The 22,151-nt window shown below is 45.8% G+C and overlaps 1 protein-coding gene across 3 annotated transcripts in view; it reads left to right on the top strand.

Annotated features, from left to right (window-relative positions):
• The window catches only part of LOC111843458 (astrotactin-2-like), a 285,762-nt gene that overhangs the window by 173,039 nt on the left and 90,572 nt on the right, over positions 1 to 22,151 (top strand). For all 3 annotated transcript variants that reach the window (XM_023811080.2, XM_023811082.2, XM_072714759.1), the window contains one exon: positions 8,590 to 8,740. In XM_023811080.2, the coding sequence (XP_023666848.1) occupies positions 8,590 to 8,740 (151 nt within the window). The remainder of the gene's footprint in view (positions 1 to 8,589; positions 8,741 to 22,151) is intronic.

Below are 22,151 nucleotides of genomic sequence, written 5' to 3'. Positions count from 1 at the left end.
TGTAAGCAGAATAAACAGGTGATGCTGATAATCAGAGCTGGTGCAAGTAGCCAGTGGAGTTAATAGAATATTAGCAACCAATGGGAACTCAGGATCAAGCAGAGGACGAGTGACACACCCATATGGTCACCTGACTCCTATTGGGGGGTTCCCTACCCCCATTGGCCAGCAATCCACTGGGCCACTGAATGCTGGGGGCTTTTGGGAGGGGTTGGTTGATTTCCATAGATAAACTATTCATCATAATTTTTTCATGATCTTTCACTTTTGTATGCTGTTTGTTTTTAAAAACAGGGGAAACGGTTAATCTCGCAGACCGATCCGCTGACACCCCTGCCCAGCCATCTTGTCGGGTTCTGAATTCTTTGTAGGACAGAAACTGCTGCACAGATACCAAACGATTGGGAAGCCCTAATCTATCAGAGGGAAGGTTGCACCCCACCCCAGACACACTGACTGAAATCTGAGGCACCGCGTTGACATTATCCTGCTGAATGTTCTGGAAAGTGTGAAGGAGAAGTCATGTCCCACAGCTCAGCGGTTATAACCTGAAGGACACCACCTGAACTTTCAGGTGCCGCTGCCTCATTATAACTATTAAGAATCATATACATTTAACTGCTTATTAGTAATTTCACTTTTTGACGCATTTTTTATGCTGTAGAGCGGAGCAATGAATCACCATGGCTGTTGACTAGGCCAGTATGCTAATCAGCTGATTTAATTATTAAGTTAGTACAAGCAAATTATCCCATTATGGACTTGTCAGGATCAATAACATTCATGCAGTTCTCAGTCATTGAAAAGTCGGGACCCTCTAAGCAAATACCTTGATTTAAGGAGGACCATCCTGTTGAACGACAGACACTTCACTCCTCTTCATGACCAGTTCCTTCTCTTCCTGTGTCTTTCCTTATCCTGCTCCCTTCATGGAGGACTTTCTCTCTCCATCCTCCTCTTTTCCCTCTAAAAGCATCTCCTATCGGACACCCTGGCCCTAATAGCATGTTTATCACCTACGCCGCCCCCTCGACAACGGCTGACAGGCCCAACACACAACTAAGTTGCTTATGCGCTGCTCCTCCCTCCCCGCCCCCCCTTCTGATTTCCCCGGGGAGGGCTTCTGTTTCAGGAGATTACAGCTGGAATCAGACCCCTGCGGAGAATCTCGACTGTGCTGCTGGAGTAGGCGAGGAGTTAAAGCTAGATGCTGTTATACACTTTAGTTCCCGGTCTTATTCAGAGTGGCTCTCAGAGGTTCCCTTGTTGAACTTGAACCCCTAACCCACTGCGCACTGATCCATCTAATCCTTACAGTGGTGCATGCATATAATTTGCCTGCGTAATTAATTTTTAAGCACCTTAAAAAGTTCAAGCACGCTTAAAAAGTGTTTTGCTGCTATAGCCAGAAACAGTGAAGCATTGGGACAATGAAGTTGTAGTGTTTAGAAAAAAATAAAAAATAATATATATATAAATATATATATATATATATATATATATTATGGCTATCAAAATTAATGGGTTAATGCGGATTAATCCATCATCATGATTAATCTGATAAAAAAAAAATTGCGCAATTAACCCATCTGCAGTGCAGAATGACTCAAAATCCCTGAAATGTCTCTGTCAACCCATTTTAGGCAGTCTTGGTGCGTTCCATTTGCCCCGGGAACTCGTATTTCGAGTCGGATTCCGAGTTTTGAAGCCGGGAATTGACGACATGTGCGCTCCCGTTTCTCGGAGATCCCAGAAATATCTCGGAGCAGCACAGAGGATCCCGAGTTCAGAATCCAAGATGGCTGCGTCTTTCATCAACAGAAGCGAAAGTTGTAGTTTTATACTGTTTAAGCTCTACTTCTCATTTGTGGCTCATTAAATCGGTCGCACACACAATACCATGCAACTTATTTGTCGACGTGTTGCCAAAAGTCTCGTATAATGTTTGGTTACTTATGGCTAAAGTGAGGTTTGGGTAGGGGTTAAGGTCGTCATGTTGGGATTATAGTTTTCCCCATAGACATGAATGGAGAGTCCCCACAAAGATACAATTACAAACCTCTGTGTGTGTGTGTGTGTGTGTGTGTGTGTGTGTGTACCACGACATTGCTGTTCAGCAGTATATGAAATACAGTACCGTGCACAAAACATTGGACTCAGGGATAATCAGCCGTAGCGATAAGCTGAACTGGACAGGTTTGAGCGAATTTGATTTGTTCAGCCGTAAACTGCTTGTAAGAGGTGTGTTTTTGTATCAGTGGTCAATTTTCCATTAGCTCCTTGTACAAAAATAAAACCTTGCCAAAGGCTGACAGAACACTGTGCCTCTTGCATTATAATTCCCAGTTTGTCAGGCAGGTTATATAGGTGTTGCTGGCTGCATCTTTTTGTAGATATTCCTGAATAGATGTGCCGGGTCCCCGTGTCCTTTAGTATTCATCCTCATTTCCAAAATCCCCGATTTTTTTAAATCCATATTTGCAGTGGAACTCATGACATACTTCACGAAGCTAAATTGCACTGCGTAACTTGAGCCAGCACACTGCCGAAAGCTGTGGTCCGACAAGAAATAGCAGAATTATTAAATTAGGCCGGGACAGAGGAGAGAAACCATGGTATTGACATCATTACAGCCACAAGCGGGTGTAAACAAATTCCCATTTCCCCATAATGCAACAGGTTCGTCTTAGCAGACATAAACAGCCTCTAACTGCATCGCCCCCTCCAGGTGGGCATTAGTCCTAATCTCCCTGCCCCGATCACCATCGTCCTAACGAGCCCCTTTCGCGGGCGTGGGCGTAGCAGTTAGCGGTGGGTGAGCGGCCTCTCAGGCTGGCCGCCGGATCTTGGAAATCTGACTGGGACCTAATCGGATTTGTGGTCAGGTGGTAGGATTAACTTTGAAAAACAAGACTATCGACAAAGAAGTTCCTGTGTTCTTGGGGGTGCTTCTTCTTTTTTATTAACTTATTGTTTTTTACGTAGATGCTTTGAACTTTGCTTTGTACTATTAGAAATAGTTGAATTTAGTGAGCTATTTGGTCCACTTGCTTATTTCTTAATGTTGTTCAGAATCTGCTGGTTGGAATCTGATTTCTTGGTAGAGTTTTGAGAATGTTGTTACCCTGATTAATTCAGGGGAACTGCAGCCACCTTTAGCTGGACCGCTACCTACGAACCGTCTGTGGAACTTGAGATATGCGTATACAGAGAGTAATGAGACGTGTATTTTATAGTGAATTATGAATTTGCACAGTCCGTTTCTGTTCTCTGCTTTGTTGTTGGTTTATGAGGCACATTAATGACTGGCAATGACTGCATTGTTTTCATGACCTTTATTCAGAGGAAAAAGGGGGAAAAAAAACATCTCAGCCATAGCCCGTTCCATGAGAAAAGTGCAAATTCGGCCATATTGTTTTTTCTTTCATAGCCTCGAAGCTTTCCTCGTTAATCCTTTTACAGGGCTGCAAAGTGTGCAGCTGGGAGAGCTTTGCACGAGCTATGGAATTCCTTAGCGAAAGTCAGGAGTGTTTCCGTCTGCACGGTTTGGTCCCAGAAATCAAGGAGCCATGTTTGAGCACGTCCCGGATAACTTGGAGTTACTTTTTTGTACATTTTTAGTTAGCTTTCCTCCACCGATTTGTCGTATAAAATATGTAAGAGGCTCCGGCCAAACCCGCTCCTAACATTATCAACTTATGTGAGACAGAAAAAAGATGGACATCAAGGGCCCTGACGCCCTGGAGGTACCATATATAGGAATGGAAATCCAGCCCACTGCCTTCTGTTAGGGTTTCGGTGTGGCAGTGTTTACCTCCACTCAAACAACACATCTGTCAGCCACAAACAGTCACTGCAATGGGGGGAATGAGTGGGGCACCAAACACAGCAAACTGACATGCAACAGGATGAAACCCCCTAAAGAGGACTAGACCTGCCTTAACACTCGCCCTCAAGAAGTTCTTTCAGTCCATGACAGTTTCCTGTCATGGTTGAATCTCTCATCCCTACATTCCTGATGCTCAGGTTTGCAGTGGCTTGGTCGGAGGTTTGACATCCTCATTCTCCCCAAGCTGACCTCCAGCGGCTCACTTGCTGCCATCTGCTTAGGGGCGTGCAGAGAGTGCACACACACAGTCATCCTCGGAGACACCCTGGAATGAAGTTCTAAAGCCTTATGGCAGCATATCAGCCCTGAACTTCAGTCCGTGGTTCAAAGTGGGGCCCTGACTGGACGGCTTTACTCCTGGATGCAGGTACTTAGACCATCATGAGCGTCCATCTGTCAAGAGCGTGGTGGACTGCACCGTGCTATGCTATCCTGTCTTTAATACTTAAGTATCACTCACACATGCTTCAGCATCACTGTAAAGAGGCGGAGCTAAATGCTGTGATCTGTTTATGCTCCTAGCAGTGCATGACCCGACACATTATGTGAGGACACCTAACAGAATCACATGCACAGAAATCACAGAATTACCATATCCTTGTGCAGGAATAAGCGACCCTGATCCTTGAGCGTCGATAACCAGCAGGTTTTACATCCTACCTGGACTCTGATGAACCACACCTGATCTCAGGCAGATAGTAACGTATCAGGTAGAATATAAAACCTGCTGGATACCGACACTGCAGGATCAGGGTCGCTTGCCCCTGTCCTAGTGTTTCACTTGGCGGGTTAGTGATCTGTGCCTTTGTCCAGAAGGTCAGGGGTTCACCCTCAGCTGCTAGAGCAATGATATCACCTTTGGACTTTCAAATGAGGTCCTTAAGCCCAGCTGCTTCAGGGCTGCTGGCTGGCGCTGCACTCTCACCCCAAACTTTCCTCGCTTATATGTCTCTTATATGGACCAAAGTATCTGCTTAATCAATAAATTTAAATGTTGACATGCTTTGCATGTAGTGCATACGTTGTGCATATGAGGATCAGCAAAATGTTCTGTGTTATAAAGGTGTATAAATACACACACCTCAGGCAGATTTAAAGTTTGTGCATTTCTTGAGATGTATAGATTGCAGGCCTCGACTCGTGTGTAGTGTGGGTAGGATTCCAGTTCTGGGTATGACCTGATCATGTGCTGCATTGGAATATGATTGCAGGCATAACCAAGGATTTTGTTGTAAATTACAAATAGTAGTAATTTAACAATTTATGCCATGAAATATTACGTAGCTATGAAAATCATACGGTGTTACAGATACCAACACTTTTTGAACATTTAATTACGCTTCAGAAAGACTAATTGGAGAGTTTTGCAGTCAAATGTTTCAGGTTCATTGTAGTTAATCACATCTCATCAGTGAAATACCCTAAGAATGCTGTACGATAATGCAGCATGCTAAAACAGTTTTGCTCGCTGCCACACCCACTTTTCCTCACACGTGGATATAACCCCCCAAACTCACACCGCGTTGCATTTGACAAATTACAGCAAATCGAGTCACCATTGAAATGAAGGCTGCGAGAGTGAACGCAACCTGAAGAATGGACCCTGATTACACACTACGATGGATACAGTTACCGTGGCAACGGGCACTGGCGCCCGAGCTCCTCTCAACAAAGGAGTAAATCACGACCGCAGTTTCCGACTTTTAATATTGTTGCTTGTGTGGAATATACTCCTTCATATGAGCACTGAGGACTGCCAAGAGGTTGAAACAACAGGCAGGATCGAGTCTTCTGCGTTTTTTGTGGATTTTCTCAACGCATCTCGATGCAGCGGGCCTCGCCGTTCCTGTTGACTTCACGTCTCGCCTGAAAGTGCACTTCACAAAGGCACTTAAGAGTCACCTTGTTAATGCTGGGCTTTGGTATAATAGACCACTGGCACAGTAAAAAGCACGTCTTTTTTATCCTGTTTTGTCTTTGTTTTTTTTTTCTACCCCCCCAAACCCCCCCATAAAGCTTTGCCGTGCTGTAACCAGGAGTCAATTCCACCGCTTTTTATTAGCCATAAAAGTTAATGGATGGAGAGCATCACCAAGCCGGGTCCCTCAGCGCCCGCTCCGCCGAGCTGAGCCGGCTCTTCAATTAGCCCGAAACACGACCTACCGTGAGTTCATCCATGGATGGCTTCACCACCAACACACACCCTCCCACTCCGCTAGATCCTCTCTTAATAAATGATCATTGGATTAACTCCGCGGAATATTGAAATGGAAAGGAGAATCCGTTTCCCGATGGACCCGCCTCCTTAAGCGTTTGGACGGGATCGGTTTGCACACTCTAAAGATGTCGACTGACAGGGCGGTGTGTCTTTTAGTTTAGCTAAAAAGATCTGTCACTGTTGCTGAAGAGATGTGGCTTTCAGATGTGTCACCCATTGATTAAAGGTGGCATCTCCTCTGGCTTCCCACCCAGACGTCATTGTCACCCCTCTTGTTTGACCACGTCTCCTGTAGCGAGACATATCGACACCAGCATGGGGACCTCCATCGTGCTGGCTGTGTCACCGACCTCTGACCCCTGTTCCCCATAACCCCCGATCCCGAAGATCGGTCACTGTCCTGAGTTCGGGTGGATGCCATCAACAACCTGCTGGATTCATCCATTACGCCAGATATCCTCAGCGTGCCTCTCCTGAGGCAAACCACGCTTGACACAAAGTCATCCGTCTCTTCCTCTCTTTTCCTCATCCTGTTCGCCAGGGGTCACATTCGAAATCATCCATCTCTTTTTCCCCTCCTTTCTGGGCATATAAATATACCACCATTTTCAGACGGTAGACGGGCATGTTTGACGCGTGGGAATTTGCGCCGTTCCCCTTGGTCCACACGCGTGCATGTTTGTGCATTCATGTGTGTGCCACTGGGTTAACCTTCATCGCTCATCTGTCTCCGTTGAATGCCCATCGGTATCTCCGCATGCCTCTTATATCCCTGCATGGGCCCCACACGCGACCCGGGCAAATCTTTAGTGCGTCCTGAGAGAGCGGAGAAATAAAAAATGGCTAAAATGAGGGGCTTGTGGACAGTCATTAGGATTACATCAGTTGACTAAAGGATTCAGAGAGTTTTCAGAGAGAAACCCCCCAGCCCAGTGGGCTTTAGCGGAGGGAAAAAAACTCTTTCTTTCCTAAGTGTTTACCGGCAGATTATTGAACAGTTCTCTTCTAACTCGGCTTAGCCGTAGCAATCTGCTGTCTCCTTGCGATTACAGATATTAGGCGATTAGGCTGTCTCCCAGCTCCCAAGCCGTCATGTTATGTAAATAAGGCTCTATCGCGCAGAGTTTTTAAAGGTGTTTAAAAGGTGAAGCATGTGTTTGAGGCCTTATAAAGCAGGGAAGGGTTTTCAGAGGGCTCTCGTCTTTTTGGCTACCAAAACAAAAGCCTGCCGCTGTCTCCGTCACCTAGGGTCTCGTCCTCCTGGCAAACAAACTAATAATCAATTCCCTACCTGGAGGTCAACCAGCCTGGAGTTGGACTCTTGGGAGACGAATGTATTAAATTGTGTTTTTTTTGCAAGTGCAGTGCACCGCGTGGGATGGTCCACAGGAGCATTTTAGGGCTGCGTGGTGTGTTTCCTGTGGCGTACCTATCCGGCGAGCCCCTCTACCCCGTACCCCTCTGCCATCGCATCTGGCAACGCTTTAATTGCATGCATTGCAGATTTAATGGCTTGTTAATTTCCCATGAACCGTTCAGTCACCTGTGTGACGATCTGTCGCCGTGAGGCCCACCATCAAGGCAGGGGGTGGGGTTGGGGGGGCGCTGCCAACTCCCTGGCCCCCCGTCGCAGGAGATCATGTTCAATCTTGTCTGGAGTCTTTCTGGATGCCCGTCCAGGATATGCACCAGCAGACACATACCCCCCCCACGCACTATGGGCATACCCTCCCCACCAGCCAGCAGGCATGCTGGGGCCCACTTCGAAAATAGCCCTGCCCCCCAAAAGGGTCCTGTCCCTACCCCTGTATCATAGACCTGCCCCACGTCAGACGGCTGCAGCCCATCAGGCACCTGATGAGCAGTTAACCTCTCGTCACCCTTCTGATTTTTTTTTTTTAAACCGTGTAAACACCAGCGTCTTCCTGGATATATCGCTTCCAGGCTGGGTGACAGATGCCATTTGCATTTCATCTCTCGCTCTCTCCATCGGTCTCTCCATTTTATTTCTAAATCGTTCTCTGTCTCTCATTCCCTCTCCTTCTCTTTCTCTCCTGAATTAGCGAGTTGCTTCCAAAACTGGAAAAGCAGTTACATCCTTTTTTTTTTTCTTTTTTAATTGGGTGTTTTTTTTCTGTCCTAATTTTTTATTTTTTTTTTGCCTTTTTTGGTAAATTTTATTCACTACTTAAATGAGGTTAACACCCTGAGCAAATACGAGTTTTGCTTCCTGTGTTCTTAAGCAAGATGTGGGCCGCAGTAGGTTAATACTCTCAGGAGGTGTCTGCAGTTGGACCCTTGCATGATGTGAATGGTTCTAATAACCAGCCTGGAAGAGAGCATCAGAGGGGATGTAAGTGGGACCTTACACACCTGGTATTTCTAATGAAAATAGGATGAGGGAAGGCGTGCAGCTGTGACCCTGTGACCCACGCTCAGCACAGCTCTCAGTGCTCTCTGCTTCCGTCTCTGCTTTCTCCAGGCAAGAAGCCATCGCGTCTACCTACTTCGAGACGATCGACGACGTGCTGTCGTCGTTTGGCCCGGTCCGCGACTGCTCCAAGGACAACGGCGGCTGCCGGAAGAACTTCAAGTGTGTGTCGGACCGGCGCGTCGACTCCACGGGCTGCATGGTACTGCGTGAGGCTATTCCGGTTTTTGGGAACGGGGGGGGGGGGGGGTAATGGAATCAATGCGGAACATGAGCTTTTGGACAATTACGATGAAAATTCAATAAGGTACATTTTTAGGGATGTCAGGCACATTATATTAAAGACATGAGATATAATAATTCCATTACTTCTGCTAAACATATAAAAAAAATCAAAGTAGGGTAACACGGGAATGTTTTGATAAGAGTGGATCTATGAATGCATATGTGATGGAACATATGTGCATTTAATTGCATGTATGGTCTCCATATTAGTGGGTCTTTATCCCCTGTCTACTATGTCCATGTTGGCAAAGGTGAAATATTTGAATCCATCCATCCATCTTCTGTACCCACTTGTCCTATGCATGGTCGTGGGGGTCCAGAGCCAAATAACCCAGGTTGGGGCACACACACCATTCACATCTACAGTCAGCCTGGCAACTCTAATACAACTTAGCATGTTTTTGGACTGTGGGGGAAAATCTGAGAACTGGAACAAGAACAATGACTAAGGATGAACAAGCAAACGTCACACAAGTAGAGGTGGGGCAGAAACTCGAACCCTGGTCCCGTGGGTGTGAAACAGTGCTAAGCACTGCACCACAGTGCCACCCCATGCTGCTGAATATTATTGTTTAATAAAACAGAGTAGACTTTTCAGGGGAAATGAAGAAACGCACGGATGGGTGCGTGAATTGCTCCGTTAGCTGAATTCACTTTAACGCATGTCAGGTGTCACAGGTGCACCGTTTTGTTTGCTCGTTTGCACCGCTCCTCTGGGGTTTGCTAATTGTTCCAGCGATGGTTAAATTAAACCCCTAAAGGTTTAATAGGGAAAGAGGGCGGGGAAAAGGCAGCATTAAAATGATTCATAAAAATTTTGTAATGGTCTGATAATCGGCAATTACGGCTTCAGATTAAAAATCCGATTGAAACCTGACGTTGCATTAGTGGAGACAACGGGACCGATTCCTGTAATTACAACCAGGTTGGGTGTCACGTTTCACGAGAATTCGGAGCTCTGCAAGTGTCATTAACCTGGTTACACCCAATTTGCGCCCTCACCGTGCCTCCATCCCCCCCCCCCCCGCAGGACTCGTTGAATGGCGCGTTCCATTTCACCCCAAAAATTGCGGAGTGCAGACTCACATCCCACTGCTTTGTTTGACATTTCAATACAATAGGAGCAGATGGGAGACGGAACGCCTCGTCCTGTCTTTCTGCTGGCAAACGCTATTAAACCCTGTCCATTCACAGCCAAGCCCCGCCTCCGGCTGATTTTCTTTGTCATCTCATTGGTGGAAGTAAGAGCCTGTCAGCAGGCTTCAGTGTGCGTGACCCTGGCTGGGAATTGTAATGGGCCAACCTCAGAGAGGCAGTTCAGATGGCGATTTGGATCGTTTGCCATTTGACGGACAGCCAATTCATTAGGGGGTGTGGCTGCACCGTAACTGCGCTGACAGTAATTGGGTTTGTCATTCGCATTGATGGGCAGAGTACCAATCTGGAAACCTCTCATCCAGGCTGCCTGGATGCCAATGCTGAGGGTAGCTGAAGGACATGGGCCTGTATTATTTAATCTCTACAGAGGAGCAAAGTTGGTGTGAAACTGCTTGGAAGATATGCTGTTTTTAAATGACTCTCCTCCTTTTCCTAATAATTGTACAGCTTTCTGGATGCACAGTGTGAAAGAAAAAAACAAGTTATACTTAAACACACCGTATCAAGCTGTTTAGGAGGGCAGCAATATACTGCAGTGTGAAGGCATCTACATAACATCCATGAAAGATTCATCATGTTAGCCGACAGTGTCAGTCTCGGGTCGCCAGCTGGAGATGCTGCTGCTTTAAGATACTGCATCTTTTCTCCAGAACACTTAATCATTTTAACGTAGCTGACATTAAAAAATGTACTGTAGTGCTCAACATTTTTTTTGTTTGTTTGTTTTTGATGCCCAATAACATCTCAACTATCGCGTTCCGCACCCGTAATCTAGCATAATTTTGGTGCGTTTCTTTTTACTGAGAAGAAAAGGACCTAGAAATCATAAAGAAATGAGAGATTTGACGCAAAAAAGTAAATAGAATGCATGTCTGACTCCTTAAAAAGTTGAACAATACTGTCTGTGTTGCCTACATTTTTCTCCAGTAGGGCTGCTATTGAAATAAAACGTTGTATTTCATGAGATTAATCTGGATACAATGTAAATACAAATAGAATAGAATAATGATACGTTATTAATGCCCATGGAGAAATTGTCTTTTCGCCTACCCAATCCTGCCCTCCATAAGACACAGAGACACATGCAGGTGAGAGCAAGTTTAGAGATGACAGTACAGGGTCAGCCAGCGTGCAAGATCCAGGCCCCGGAGCGACTGGGGGCTGATGGTCTTCATGCCTTCAGAGATGAAGAGAACTTATTAAAGGAAGGAGTCAAGCCAGAAAGGAAGCATTTTAGTGAAGAATAGAAATGCACATTATTAAAACAGAAAATGGGCCGCACAGTTGTGAACCAAATTAAATTGATGGCATTCATTTTGAAGTTTGTGAATAGGCTAGTTTGATACAAATGTTTCTCTGAAAACCAAGAGTGCATTTGGAAATTGACTGAAATGTATGAGGGAGAGTGGAAAATAATTGCGAATGTTTCCTGATTTTCAAGTCATTCAAGTCTCTCAGAGCAATTATCTAAATGTGTATCTTTTATGCTCAGTTTGCTGTAACAAAAGAGAAGCTCAGAGATACGTAATCACTCTGCCTGCCGTTTACTGTCAAAGGTTTCTGAATTATCCTTTCCAACCGGAACCAAAAACATCTGCAAAATGACAAAAAAAGTTCATTGTTTTGCCTTTGTCATAGATCTATTATTTAAATGATGTTTACAAAATGCAGGCTATCAGGCGGCAAGTGTAGCTGGAAGTGGGTTGTGTGTTTATAATAGGATGTGATGATTTTCCTCTCCTCCTGGGGAGGATTTAATGCCAGAACTGTTCCACCCACATTGAGGCCATTGTTGGTCAGCCTGCGATCTTACCTGTGTCTGTTTCCTGCAGACGCACGCGGCGTGGGGGAAAGTCATGAACGGGGAACAGTTTTGGCTGCCCTGGATCTGATAGGAAAGGAGAAGAATTTGTTCCATCGATCTCCATCCTCTGATGCCAGCCAAAGTGTGAATAGGCCTGGTGATTGCCATAACCTTGGAGGCATTCAAAGAGGCTTTGAAAAAAAATGAGGCTTTGGAAAAATATAAGGGCTCCCCATTGGTCACCAGTAGAAAGACAAGTTATTCATGGCCCAATCTGTTTTTAGTTAAGGATTTACGTTTTTTTTCCATGTAACATGGACATTTCATGCTAACATTGAGCAGTATGTCATTTGGCCTTATTCATTATTTATCTAGCTAGGGAAAAGGAGTAAAATAGTGTGAGTGCGTTTGTGTAGCGGGTAGGGGGGGGGCATCAGATCATCGGTATCCAAGGGGACAAGATTATTTATTGTCATCTCACCAAATGAGGATTATGGGCACAGACATTTGTGTACGATGCCCCACATGGCCACCATGAAATGTCGCTTCTCTCGGCCGGCTGTGCGATAAGGTGCCGCAGAGTCAAACAATCTCTGGTGGACTTGCAATCAAAACCTTTTGGTTTGGTTCCCACTTGGCTATCCAGGTTCTTATTCACCTTAATATATAAGTACCTCATTTGGCTCATCTTAAGTGTGGAGTGTGAATGCTCCTCCCTGCGGTTTCTCCCAAGAGCCTCCAGCAGGTGGCGCAATCGTGGGAGATGAGGGTGGGCCTGAGAATGAAGTTCATTTTCCCCCAGGGTGTCCAGACAGCCCTGAGGCTCGATATGGTCAAAAGGTCTGCGGAGACTAAGAGGATTATCCTGATGTAACTGGAGGTCCCGTGGGAAGGCGGTTCACAGGAAGGCTCAGGACGGAAAGCCGCTAAGTACCAAGACCTCCTCCAACAATGTAGGGACAAAGGGTGGCAGGTCCGACTATTCCTGGTTGAGGTTTGGTTTAAGGGGTTTCCCAGCACAGCCTGAGCGGAGAACGCTCTCAGCTTTGGGATTAGCGGGAAGAGAAACCAAGACAGCTGTTCACAGGTGGTGGCCGATGGCTTAGAGAGCCTCTTGTTGGCTTTGTAATAGGCGAGAGGACTTGAGATGGAAGTCGGGAGAAGATGGCCAGTGACCGGCCATCACCACCAAGCCGCCAACTGGAGGACTTCATGATTCAGGGTCAAGACGTCCGACAGACTTTGGAAGCCATCTCCTGGCTGAAGGCTACAGTCACAAGAAAGTGACAGAAGATACAAGCATCTAGATGTATATAATAAGAAATTTAGTCTCCTTAACAACGAAGACGAAGTTTCAACAAAAGAGAATATGAGTTATGAAGAACATACGCAAGTTAGAGGAAAGTAATAAATACTTCGAAGGTCCCTAGCAGTGCTTACCATACACACATGCAGTAAGCAATGCCTAGAATTTAATGATTGTTCAAGTTTTTCCTTGAATTGCTTTTTGATATATTATAGCTCTAGGATATGTGCTTTGTGCAATGTATTTCCGCCTTTGCAAAATGATTTAATTCCTCCATAAAATGGCCCTATAAATAATATATGACATCGAGAAAGTCTCCGTTCTTTCAGCGAGATGAATATCCACTTTTTCTCCAAATAATCACACATTGCTTGAGGTTTCTCCAGGATATTACTGTGGCCCTCTGTGGCAAGTGCTTTGCATGTGTGCGTGTGGAAAGACTTATGTGTGAGGTGACGTTAAACACAGGAGCGGCCAGTCGCTCCAAAATTGTTACTGTTGTTTACAGCGCTGTCTGAAGTCATTACCTGAGCTTTTGATGAAAGCACACTCAGATATTCAAAAGATTTGTCTCCTTACTAAGGCAGAGACGGCTTGGTGAGATCTGATTAAGTATAGTGTCTTTAGATTTTGTTTTTTTATTATTTTTAGTAAGATATTTATTTTCTGGAAGTCTGTGAGGAGAACAGTGCGTGCATTCTAAATGAATCACCATTAATAAGATTGTCTGGTCCGAGCCTTTTCTCCTCAGAGCTCTGGGATGTGTGTTTGTCTGTCTGTGTGTGTTCATGTGTGTGTGTGTGTGTGTGTGTGTGTGGGGGCCAGCAGGTTAGCTCATTAAAAGTTTCCTCTTCCCCGTGAGCATTTGATCTGATTTCCGGTATCTGCAACCACTTCTCCCACTTCGGCTGACTCCGCTGGTTGGCATGACCCCTTCGCTTCATTGATATACAGACCAGCTCAGATTAGTAGGAGGTTCTCCTTCCATTTTTCAGAGCTGTTCTCTGTTGATCACTTCTTCAATGCTTTCCATACTTTCCAAGTGTGGCCACTTGGGTGACATCAGGAGACTCCAGTTAAAACAGTCTGTAAAGGGTCGAGGATAAACCGGCTATCTCTGTAAGAGCACCGCACGTATTAAAAGTCCAGGTTTTGAAGCGGGATAGAAGGTGGAATCTTGTACCTTCAGATGTGGTGGCTTCATGCTGTTTGAGCCTCTGGAGATTTTTACCTGTAATGCTAAATTGCAGCTCTTCAGGTTGGGCCTGTGTTCAGGCAGCCCGTAAAGGGTGTGGAGTTAGGAGGATTCCAAGGGCCCCGAGCGACAGGGAGTAAAACTTGGGAACATAATTTGATTGGTCTGGGTCTGGGGCCCAATATGATATACTTTCATGGGGCCCAAAATCTCTAGCAGAGCCCCTGCCTGTTTTCACTATTGGGAGTTTTTATACCTTCACGCTGGGACTGAAGTTACACCAGAGGTAGCTGAAGGGAAAGATTCCCAGCCAAAGCATCAAAATGCTGATGTCACATGGCTGTTACAACCAGTTCACCGACCCACCTAACATACTTGCACAAAGGCTGTAGGCCAGTTTAGGCTAACCTATGTCTGTCCTGCTACCTCCTGCCAATACGCAGTTGTGCAGGCTTGAAGTTCTCTTTCATAAATAATCAGAGAAAAGGTCAGAATCAAACATGTTTGATGTCTTGAAAACCACTGTTGGATCTTCTCAGGGACAGGAAACGATGACTCGAAGTTGATACGGCTTCATTGAATAGTATAATACGCAGTTTCTGATTCGCCAGGGCTGCTCGTCTCTGCAGGACCGCACAGATGCTTATCATCGTTTTCATTTACGCTGTTATCAGTCACAGCATGGCTGTCTCTTGATATCTGTCTTCATATTTATACCCCACCTCTACGATGGAAGCCAGGCAGGATTCTGTAGCAAAACGCCACAGCGCTCCCTTTAGTTGGGATGTCAGTACTGCCAATACGCCGTCTAAAGATCTGGGCTGAAGTGCACAGGTTCGCATCCCAGGTGGGCCTCTGCTCTGGTAACTGTGAGCTCAGCTAAACCTGAATTTCCTGAACTGGTCTTGGATTGCATCAGTAAATGTTACACTCTATAAATAGGCAAGGCAATAAATACGGTGTACTATAAGAGTCAGTTTGGTTAAACATGCCTTCCACGACAGCAAATAATTTAGCTCTTTGTTAATTAGCTTTTGTCCAAACCATCAATTTTTTCTAACTCCTTGTCTTATTGAGGGGTCTGGAGCCTATGGTCATAAGGCAGGGAACAACCCAGGATTGGGCACAGGGAGGGCATGCAAACTCCATACACATGGAGAGATGGCAGAGATGCAAACCCAAATCCCAGTGGCGTGAGGCAACAGTGCTAACCACTGCACCACCATGCTGTCCCTTAGCTCGCTTTCCTTTTTTTAGTATATTTTATATTTACCATCTGTTCTGGTCATTGCTATGGAATTAAAATAAATTAGTGAATTAATTAAAATAAGAAATTTTGTAGCAATCCTGGCAGCCTCATGGTGGGGCCTTAGGTTTAGTGCCCTGTGTGTCAGCGACTGCCCCCAGACACAAAGATCCCATATCTGGCAACCTGCATACTAGGAAGCAATTCTACAAGTGTTTCCATGTGGACGTCTAGTTGGATTTTTATACTTGCCTCACCCTGGAGAGGTGGGCCGCCAGCTGACCCTGGGTCTTTTTCCTCCACTAGCCCAACCTGAGGGATTTTCACTCCTCCTTCCTGCTGTCTTCTTGCATTTTCTGCTTCCCCGTTGTGCTGTGTGTGTTTGTAAAGTGCTTTGATGCAGCTGTTGTAGGGAAGGGCACTCTGTAAAATGAATTATGTTGAAATTATGCATCCCCACTACAACTGTAACGTAAGGCTGACACAGGGGGTTTGGTGTCATAGTGCTGACCGTAGTAGCCTTGCTGAGAGGCCAGTGGGGATGTAGCTGAGGTTGATGACTTCGTTGTGGGAGACCGGGGCTCGTGCTTTACTCCTGTCTGCCCCCTAGTGTTCTTTTGGTTAATTGGTAGACGTCCTTCTTTGTAGATTACCATCGAAAGTTTTCAGGAAGAAACCCAACCATGATCAACAGAAGTGGCTTCAGATGACTGCTGCTCTCATTTGAGGCCAAACATTTGCCTTCTAGGTCACATGTGATGATCACAGAACCTCAAGGGCAAAAGGAAGTCAACTGGTGTGAGTGTATTTGGGTCAACCCTTAACATATAGCTTCATCCCGCAAAGGCATTCAAAGGCCCACACTTGAGGACGGGAACGTAAGTCCCTGAAATGTGTACCGAGTGGCTATACTCACAATACTGACCCATTATGATGTCAGTCAGTCATTTGAAAAGTAAGACTAGAGTAAGAGGTAAATGTGAGCTATGCGCTGCGCTTGCTTAGCGTGATTCAGAAGCTTGACGTGACCCTTAGCTTCGCCATCCCGTCCACGGCGGAGCCGCCTCGCCTCGTTGACACAGAGAGCTCTATAATTTGCTTTGTCCTGGCAAACGGCTCATTCTCATACATTCCATCTCATTGCAATTTACCTTGAATATATTCTCATATTTCAGGTCTCGTCGCAGCCACTCCGGTGCTCAGATCGGCCGGATCAAGTGTTTCGTTTACCGGAAGAGTGATGCTTAAAACCTGGGAAAACAGCCTCTGTGTAATATCTCTGGCCCCGGAAAACGATATCAAGCATCCTTTAGAATCATTGGATGGTAATGACCTGATGATAACACAGCAATTGCGGGTCCTCTCTCTGTCAGTTAAGGTTAATATGGGCTGCAAAATGCGTAATTGTTATGTTTCCTGTATTCCCAATGTTAAAGCTAAACATGCCAATCCTAGGGGTTTTCATCTGCAGAACCGAAAAAAGACATTTTTGACTCCCTTATCGTTATTGGTCATGGGTCAGTGGGTGAGGGTCATGTGATCATACAAAGGTCCGAGGTTAAATATATCCATTTATTTTTCCCATTTCCTCCACACAGAGATCCATCCCCATGGCCCTTCAGTAGATCACCCATCTCCAGTTATCTAGACCCTATGCGTAAGATAAAATCCAGTTCACAGTCAAGTCAGGATGCCAGTGCATGCAACACAACATGACGCAACTGGTCTAATTTGGAGTCACCAAGTCAGTCTTGAATATGTCTGTGTTTTGAGTGGGAGGTATTCAGGTTAGCTGGGGCAAATGTGAAAGCCCACAGAACAGGAAGACATGCTAAGCGCTGGGGCTGGAGGCGATCGGCAGGGTCACTGTAACGATGAAACAGGAAGAGGCTACACTTCTCCAGCTACTGAAGGTAGTGTTAGTGGCTGAAATAGGGGGCGTGATGCTTCAATGGTCAGGCCGTCACATGAGTGGAGTTTCGGAGTCGCCCCTGGGTAGCTCTGGTTGGCCGAGACCCCGGAGCACAAGTGTATCAAAGCCATAAAATGCTTCAGAAAAGCTTGGCTTTACTGCAGATGGCCGGCTTGAGCCTATGGAGGTGTGGCACAGCCTCCAGAACAGGGGATACCCCCGAGCAGAGAGCAGGGCTGCACCAGATGCCTGAAATCCTCCGGTGTGGTGTGGGGAAAATGCGAAAGAGCTGTTTGTTCGGCAGAACAGCCTGGTCACTTGAGTACGGATGAAAAAGGGAGTCATGGGTTGCAGTGATGCACTGCGGGCACTGCGATGCCTGTGGATATAAAGAGTCACTGGCGTGTGGCCTCCTGATCCTGGCGACTTGGGCTTGGTGTAATTGGAGAGTAGCACCAAGATACCGAGGCGGACGAGAAATCTGTGTGTCACACACAAGCCGGCTGGGGGAGCTGTGTAACAGCACTGTGGTTTTAATGTTAATTAATTAACAAAGTTTAAAGTTCATTAATTAAGTTTAATTGCATTAGTTAACTGAGGGTTTTTTATAATGCTTATTTGTAGAGCTAACTTTTGTTTTTGGAATCTTTTTTTTCTTTTAATAAAAGATTCTAGATTTTGTTTGACATTATTTGGGGTGACACACAGTGGACAGGCTGCAGACTGCAGAGTGGCTGACGGTAGCACTGTAGCCTCACGCCTCAGGGTTGTGCTTTTGAATCCCCCTGTTTGTGTGTGTGTGTTTCATCAGAATGTTCTCATTTCTTTCCCCTGTCTGGAAACAGCTCAGGCAAAATGTCATCCCTAAATGGCCTTTACTGTGTGACTGTATGCTCATCCAGGGCACCTGCTTCTGCCTGGGCTGCCCTTCAGGGCAACCATCACCCAGCCAGACTGTTACAGTAACCATCACCCAGCCAGACCGTTACAGTAACCATCACCCAGCCAGACGTTACAGTAACAATCACCCAGCCAGACGTTACAGTAACAATCACCCAGCCAGACTGTTACAGTAACCATCACCCAGCCAGACGTTACAGTAACCATCACCCAGCCAGACGTTACAGTAACAATCACCCAGCCAGACCGTTACAGTAACCATCACCCAGCCAGACGTTACAGTAACAATCACCCAGCCAGACCGTTACAGTAACCATCACCCAGCCAGACCGTTACAGTAACCATCACCCAGCCAGACTGTTACAGTAACCATCACCCAGCCAGACTGTTACAGTAACAATCACCCAGCCAGACATTACAGTAACAATCACCCAGCCAGACGTTACAGTAACAATCACCCAGCCAGACGTTACAGTAACAATCACCCAGCCAGACCGTTACAGTAACCATCACCCAGCCAGACGTTACAGTAACCATCACCCAGCCAGACCGTTACAGTAACAATCACCCAGCCAGACGTTACAGTAACCATCACCCAGCCAGACCGTTACAGTAACAATCACCCAGCCAGACGTTACAGTAACCATCACCCAGCCAGACGTTACAGTAACCATCACCCAGCCAGACCGTTACAGTAACCATCACCCAGCCAGACGTTACAGTAACCATCACCCAGCCAGACCGTTACAGTAACCATCACCCAGCCAGACCGTTACAGTAACCATCACCCAGCCAGACCTTACAGTAACAATCACCCAGCCAGACATTACAGTAACAATCACCCAGCCAGACCGTTACAGTAACAATCACCCAGCCAGACCGTTACAGTAACAATCACCCAGCCAGACCGTTACAGTAACAATCACCCAGCCAGACGTTACAGTAACCATCACCCAGCCAGACGTTACAGTAACCATCACCCAGCCAGACCGTTACAGTAACAATCACCCAGCCAGACGTTACAGTAACCATCACCCAGCCAGACCGTTACAGTAACAATCACCCAGCCAGACGTTACAGTAACCATCACCCAGCCAGACGTTACAGTAACCATCACCCAGCCAGACCGTTACAGTAACCATCACCCAGCCAGACCGTTACAGTAACCATCACCCAGCCAGACGTTACAGTAACCATCACCCAGCCAGACGTTACAGTAACCATCACCCAGCCAGACCGTTACAGTAACCATCACCCAGCCAGACGTTACAGTAACCATCACCCAGCCAGACCGTTACAGTAACCATCACCCAGCCAGACCGTTACAGTAACAATCACCCAGCCAGACCGTTACAGTAACAATCACCCAGCCAGACATTACAGTAACCATCACCCAGCCAGACCGTTACAGTAACCATCACCCAGCCAGACCGTTACAGTAACCATCACCCAGCCAGACTGTTACAGTAACCATCACCCAGCAGTTCTTCTATTTTTAACCTTAATATGACTCCGAACATTTCATTAGTTTCTGTATTTAAAAAAATTTTGACACACCATACACTCACTCACGATCCACTCACACACACACCATCCACTCACACACACATACCTACGGGGATCATTGAATCTTAATCACAAATTAAAACAGAATTGTTATTATTTATTTTTAGTCTGTAGCATACTTTTCACTTGTCATTTGGGAAACAGTGTGTCTTGTAGGTTTCATGTCTTAAGTTGTGTCTGAATACAAGAAGTCTTTCATAAATTAAGACTGAACCAGAGTGAAACTTCCTTTCATCAGATGAAACTCTTATACACTTTAAACATTTATAGTCATTTTTATTTTTAATTTCACTTCCATAGGCCAGGTATGCTTTTGTCCCCAGCTCTGAAAGCCTGATAAAAGAAGCTCAGAATCTTTCAGTGGCATTTTAGCTTCATGATTAGGGAAATTTACAGGCTGTTATGCGTTACATCCCATTTTTTAATTTTAAAGGGTAAAATGAGTACAACCAAAACCAAACAAAGCTATTTCATGAACATCAATGAATCTCTCCTGTGATTAAACATGTATCTTACGACAGAATTTGATAGTCATATATCTTTACAGAGGTGTTGCTAATGATTTTCTTTATCTGAGAGTTCTGCCAGTACACACAGGGTAGATAACTGCTGTACATAATTAGTTCTCCACGCATGATCTGCATCCCCGGAACGTCGATGTCGTATTGTAGGGAAGTACAATGGCGTTCGTTGTCCTTCAATCGCCCTTTGCCACATAGGGGAGCTGTTGACATCCCCGAGGAGTTAGTGCCTGTTTTTAGCATAGGTAATCATTAAAACAGGGTGTGATAAGGAGACATTCAAATCTCTGTGTACCTGGGCTAAATTGAGAGGTGTAATCAAACCCTTGAGGGCTGCAATTTCCCAGTCCAGACGCACAGCTCTGATAGATAACATCTTTGTCATTTTAATAGTAGGCCCTCGGTCCTTCAGGCCAGCCCTACTGGATTGTTGCATAATTGCTTTGGCGTGCTTTATTTGTTTTTCTAATCTCCTCATCGACATCATCTCTATTGCCTGAGCAGGCCAATCGATATCAACAGCCCAGCTGTGGCCGGACTGACCCCCCACCCAGCCGGTGAGAAAACTGCACCTCCTCCCCTAGCTCCCTCTACTGGGCGAAATGCGTCATTGGCAGCATAAACGGAGACTGTTTCTGCCAAGTGTGATGCTGCTGTGCGGGAGAGGTGCTGTTTTGTGCACAAACCGCACGTCTGCTTAATTCACGTACATGTTAGCATCTCAGCAGATCCGATTCACAATAATAACATTCATTATTTTACTCATTCCTGCAATTTCGAAAATTGTGCATACTTAAGTAATTCAGTAGCTAATTGAAATTACATTTACTTTATTTGATGTTACTTTTAATGCTGGCACTTTATATTATGATTTTGATGCATACGGGAATTGAAATAGTGTTTTCTTGTATCTTGCTTGTTTGTGTCGTTGAATAGTAATACTGGTCAGGAAATAGAATTTGACAGTCAGAGCGGTTCAGACATCGTTTGGTTATAAAAGAGCGTCGGATCTCTCGGGATCTCAGATTCTGGCTGGCAGACCTTTCTGAGCCCGGTGTCAGATACCTACCCCCCACCCCCACCCCCACCCCCATTGTGTATATGTGTTACACCATAGTTTCACCGCTATCGCGTTCACGTTTGCGGAATGTGTCCCCCGGGTCTTCATGGCAATCAGGCTCGGAAAGGCACTTTTATAAAGGCGGGGTTAGCTGAGGCCAGGTTCGTCGGGTCACCATCCGGCAATCAGACCTGTCACTGCACACTGCCGCCCTTCTGAAAGTGTGTCTGCTGATCCGAGCTAAACCTCTGCCCATCTACCGATATTTTTCACACCCGGGCCACGCAGTGTTCCTAGCCGACCTGTGGTGTTTGTTTTTATTATTTCCTATCTTTTGTGCACCGGTTCTGGGACTTCAGATAGTTAGTGTGATGGATGGATGGATGGATGGACCTCTGCCGACCTCTCACAAGTAAAGAGCCAGGGTGTGTCTGTTAGTGCTTTAGTGCATATCAGTGCTCAATTAACCTTTCAGGAAAGCATTCTTTTTTATGATATTGCAGTTTAAGTCCAGTGCTGACATCATTTCGCAGCCTTTTCATGCCCGTACACTAAAATGTCCAAATTTTGGCATGATCTGGCCGATGCTAGTCGTGACTTAGATGCCGTCTCTTCGGTGTGGAGTGTTATACGGAGGTCACTAGGCGGCGTATAGAAGTC

Source organism: Paramormyrops kingsleyae, chromosome 7 (genome assembly GCF_048594095.1).
Source record: "Paramormyrops kingsleyae isolate MSU_618 chromosome 7, PKINGS_0.4, whole genome shotgun sequence".
Taxonomy (NCBI): Eukaryota; Metazoa; Chordata; class Actinopteri; order Osteoglossiformes; family Mormyridae; genus Paramormyrops; species Paramormyrops kingsleyae.
This window is presented reverse-complemented; position numbering and strand designations above follow the sequence as displayed.